Source organism: Acomys russatus, chromosome 4 (assembly GCF_903995435.1).
Source record: "Acomys russatus chromosome 4, mAcoRus1.1, whole genome shotgun sequence".
In the NCBI taxonomy this organism is placed as follows: domain Eukaryota; kingdom Metazoa; phylum Chordata; class Mammalia; order Rodentia; family Muridae; genus Acomys; species Acomys russatus.
In genome coordinates, this window is record NC_067140.1 from 84,026,968 (window position 1) to 84,032,208 (window position 5,241).

The following is a 5,241-nucleotide window of genomic DNA, read 5'->3' on the forward strand; positions in this document are numbered from 1 at the left end:
TAGGGATGCAGGTCCTGCTATCACGTGGGCGTAAACAGTAGGTGCAGAAACCACGTGCCACCCACCAGAACCCCAGTGGACGTTCATATTTTATTATCCTAATTTCATGCATGGCGGTGGCGGGCGGGGGGAGGGAGAAGCTAGATTCACAGCACGAAGACGGCAGAGAGAACAGGACAACAACTTTATTGTGTGAGTTGCGCGTGACTGTTGATTGGGAGCGCGGTGGACACAGCTTACGATCCACGGCGCTCAGCTGCCTCAGCTGCTGCTGGTACAGTTCTTCTGAGAATCTTGTATCTTTCAAGCCAAGGCACAGCATACACTGAGAAATAGCACTTGATTTTCTAAAACAAGAGATCCAAAAACAGATCTTAGAAGACGAACAAGAGTGCCCGGCAACGACGGCAGTTGGGAATCTGAGGTGAGAGGTTTACAGTGAGTTCAAGTCAAGTGAGTAGGCAGACTCCCTCTAAAAAAAACAAGATTAAAGGGGCCATAATGCAAGTGAGAAGGAAGAACATATCAAGGATGAGGCTGGGAAAGGGCACTGGCCTCGTCACCCCCCCTCCAACCCTGATATTTATGTGATTTCATTCATGTGACAAAAGATGTGCTAAGATTATTCAGGAGAATGTCCTGTGTGTGGTCGGGGTTGAGCAGTAGTCGAGGGCTCAGTCCATACTCACTGTGGGGATTACTGATTCTATTTTCTCATCATTTTCACTCATGTGGTGTTTACCACATCTTCTCCTCTCTCTGGGCTTCTATTGGATCCCTGTTTCCTTTCTCAGCTTTCCTGATTTCTTCTTAATAGTTTCCTTCCTTCCTTCCTTCCTTTTATCTACTTACAATCTACCCTTTTCATTCTGTCTACCCACACATGTATCCTTACATCTTTTCACCTATCCCTTCCTTCTATCTATAGCTCCGTTCAGTTGCCCAAAACTATTAAATTTTATGACCTAGTATGAAGTGGGAGCCCAGGAGAGGACACATTTGTGGTGTTGAGAACCTCCAAGTCATTATATATATTTCATAAGCTGAACCAAAACATGTTATAGCAAAAAGTGAGGCTAATTATTACACAAAATATTTGGACATCAGCCAGGATGATGTCAGGCAAGGAGAGACACACACATTCATCTGCCATCCCAATGAACTGATCAATTCATTTGGGTAAGTTGAGAGAAGTTACAGGGCTGCTAGACTCTCAGCCTAAAGGTCTCTGTGTGTATTGGACACATCCTGGTTATGGACACAGAAATACTGATGACTGGGGCAACATCTGCCCAGCCGCCTGCTGGATCATAATGAAGTCTGAGGGGGACTGATGTGCGTTTGGGGCTATGGGCCACTCAGCAGGTCCCTCAGTAGGCCACCCACACAGACTTGTTTTCCTTAGTCCACTTCTGCACCAGTCCAATTTATTTTCAAATGTATTTCCCACTTCTGGTTAACAATGAGCTGTTTCCCTTGGCCTGGGATGTCATGTAGTTCAACCACCCAACTGCTCCCTTTGGACCCCTTTCTCCTCTTCGCCATAGTCTAGCACCAACAAATGATGGCTCAGCCTTTTCCATTTCTACTTTTCTCTTTGAAAGAGAAGATGTGATCCATGAGATTCTTTTTCTCAAGCAAGCTTGTATAGATTCCACATAACCCTGCCCTTCCCTTGTACTAAAACCACACGGGGGAAAAAACATGAAAATGGCTTAGTGTGACTGTGCTTGCCCAGCACCTTGAAAAGTTCCCCTTTCTGGACATCACAGAGGTTATTCTCTGTCTTCAAGCAGGTGGTCCTCTCCATTTCCACCGTGATGTGAAATTCCAAGTGGTTTGTCACCTTTGGATAGTGAGGGGAAGAAAATGGTGAATAACCTCTTCTCACCACTGTGGCTTCTATATGGGAGGTGGGTACAGCTTTATATCTTGATCCATGGCAAAGGGCCCAATCTAGCACAGTTGTGGGATCCTTGCTTTCCTTCCTGTCTGACTCCAGGCCTCTTATAGTCATTCATTGAGACATCATGAAGACCACCAGAAAAACCCATCTTTCTCTGTAGCCTCAGACAGCCCCTTGACAGCATTGAAAAGGCTAATTGTTCCAGACAGGCTGTGGCCAGGTTTTCTGTGACTTTCTAGATTGACACAGGTTAATCTCTGTAGGCCATATGTCCTATGCTGTAAGTTTTTAAAACTGATGGCAACAGCATGGAAGTCCCAGGAGGACATAGCACAGCTAGCTCCAGCATCACTGCTTTAAAAGACACACAGCCAGACCAGTTATCCCTGAGTGTGCAATTTCTTGGTTCCCATGAAAGACAGATTAATCCACTCTAGTGAATGCACACTTCTCTTCTTAAAACAGCTGCTTTCAGTTAGGAAATGGTAGCACATACCTGTAATCACAGTACTGTGGAGGTTGGGGCAGGAAAGCTACAACGTTGAGGCCAACCTAGTTAGTACAGTGAGATACTAGGAAAACAAAATCCTGGGTCCCTCTGTGGAGAGGAGACAGGGGAACCACTCACCTGCCTCTCAATCTTTAGGATGCGGAGGATCCTGAAGTTGTACAAATCTTCACTTTCTTTGTTGTATTCCTCTGTGACATACTCTAAGGTTTCCTTCACGTAAGCCTCCATTGCACTTACTTCTTTGATACTTATAAATGTTTTTCTTTTTCCTTGGTAGCTGAAGGCCACCAGGGCCACAGAATGGCTAACAGGAGCTGCGGTGCCTTCCAGATTTGGCCATCATTCTACACTTGGAGAGGATTGAGAGAGCTTCCTCCTTCACCTGTTAGGTCATACTGGCCACAAGCTTGGCCCTGGGTCAGACTTAAGAGAAGCGAGTAATGACACCCACAGCCCTCTTGTCTGTCTGCCTTCTCTATCAGCCTCTAACCTAGGGACACTTTGCAATGACTGGCAAGCTCACTCCTACTCTTAATCTTTTGCATTAGATCATGGTTCTCTCCCTTGCCCCCCTCCTACTCTTCCTCCTCCTCCTCCTCCTCCTTCTTCTTCTTTCTTCTCTCATCTCTCTCTCTCCTCTCTCTCTCTCCTCTCTCTCTCTCTCTCTCTCCTCTCTCTCTCAACACACACACCACACACAACACGTTTTTATACTTTCTGCCAGCTGCCTCCTTCAGCAACGCACACTCTCTGGACTGCTACTCCCCTCACAGGAAGCTGAGCCAATGGCCTCTTCCCACTGAGCTTATACTGTGAGGGGCCACAGAACACTTTAGGGATGAAGGATATTGGATTTCAGGAAGTATAGCACAGCCAGCAGGACTGTGGGAAGGAGAAGCTCATGAGGAGGGACTGGCTTTGGGAATCCCTCTTCTTGGCCTGGATCTTGGATGTTGGTTCCAGACAATATGTCAAAGAGCAGGGGACTAGGAGGAGAGAGGAAGCAGGGATCCAGAGGACCTCACTTTGGAAAACTGGTGACACCTGAGTATGGCTGGCTCCGTGTTCTAGAGGTGTGTAGGAGGTTTCCTGCCTGGCACGTTAGGTTTCATCAAGATAAGAACCCCAAAGAAGCCCAGTTTGTTATCAAAGGCCAAAGTCATAGGCATGGCGGTTGACAGGATGCTGTCCTCTGTGTGGTGCCAGCTTGAGAGATGTTAGGAGGAGGCCTGTGAGGCAGTGGTAAATTCCCAGTGGCAAACCTTTATCAATAATAAACAGGATGGTTCATAACAGAAGAAAAATTACAGTTATAAAGCAACAACAAAAATCGCTTTTTGGTTAGGGACGGGTCAACATAACAGGAGGAACTGTATTAAATATCACTGCTATAGGGTATTATTCAGAAGGATACAATACCAAGATAGGTAGTGAAAGCTCTTAGGGCAGAGGTGTGTGTGTATATATACCTGTGCTCACACCGGTATGCAAATTGATACAAGCATTTGCATTCACACCTCTGCCCTAGGCATACATTCCTACTGACACATGCGTCTATATACAGACACACTCACCTCCATCCCTACCCTGAGTACATGTTGCATTTGACCATTGTTGTAGCTATTTGCTCTGAATTGGAACATCCTCTTCTTAATGGAGGAGGCTCATTAAACCAAGGAAGCAATAAAGACTTAGAAGTCTCAGGAAGTTCTTGCAGTACCTCCCCAAGGCTAGACAAGGAATAACTGGGGGGGGGGGGAAGGTCCTCCTAGCCTTGCTGCCTATGAGTTGTTCAAATAGCTGTAAAAGTTTCCTGAGTCATTGCCTATTCTTGAGCAGGATTTTCAGGGGTGAAGTTGCCTTTAAGTCACCCATGCGTCTACAGTAACCCCTCACTCATGCTTCCGAAGATAATTCCAATACAGTCACTGGTTCACAAAACCAAGAGGTGAGCTGAAACCAAGATGCCTTTCTTCAGCCACACATCACTGCTACCTCATCTGAGGCCCCACTTGGTGTGAGTCCTTCTCATAGGGAAGAGTCCGGGCTCTCGGACTCACACCAGCAAATCCCCATGCCTACTCGGCGTCTTTTGAAGAGCAATCTCTTGATATCTTCGCCACTAAGAGTGCTTGCTAAGTAGGAGAGAGGGGAAGTGAAAGGAGGAACCTCACTTGACATCCCTGCTGTCTTTGTTGTGTTGCAGAGGAGATCTGTCTGGCCTTTGGCTCTGCTTGATTGATTAGCCAGAGGTCTCACTAACAAGGTTGATGTCATAATGAGAATGCCTGGTAGAAGAGTTCGATCATGGCATGGCAGATAAGAGGCAGAGTGAGACAGACAGGAAGGGGCTTTGAGTCCCATCACCCCTTCAAGGACCTGCCTGCTGTGATCCAACTTCCATCGGTTGTAACACTTAAGGGCTTTATAACCTCCCAGGAGCTCCACAGGCTGGGACCATACATGAGCCTTCAGGGAGGGGCATTAAAGTCCAACTTGTACACTATATTTCTTCCTCATGTGGGTCTACATCTGTGGAGATGGTGGCTTCTCTTCCTTCATGCCACATGTGTCCCCTACCACATCAACCATGTTTTTTTTTTTTTTTTAAAGACCTTTCTGTTACACCTAGGAGAGGAAGAAATGGGGATCTGGCTCCAGTTCTAGTGCTCCTGGACTTGGCAGAAATGCAAAGCTTTCATCTTTTCAGTGGCCTCCCAGTTCTCTTCCGCCCTCACTGCTAGGATCCAGTCCTCTGGTGTGCTCTTGGCTGATGCATGAATTTCCTATGACGATGATCTCTCAAGTACAAACCACAGCTTAT

The 5,241-nt window shown here is 46.6% G+C and overlaps 1 protein-coding gene across 1 annotated transcript; it reads right to left on the reverse strand.

Moving 5' to 3' along the window:
• Positions 1–261: 261 nt before the first annotated feature.
• Positions 262–3,997, reverse strand: Cst11 (cystatin 11). The gene is given in 6 exon segments (XM_051144936.1): positions 262–287; positions 290–347; positions 1,742–1,846; positions 2,535–2,716; positions 2,719–2,761; positions 3,992–3,997. Coding segments are annotated over 6 exon segments (420 nt in total).
• Positions 3,998–5,241: the final 1,244 nt, after the last annotated feature.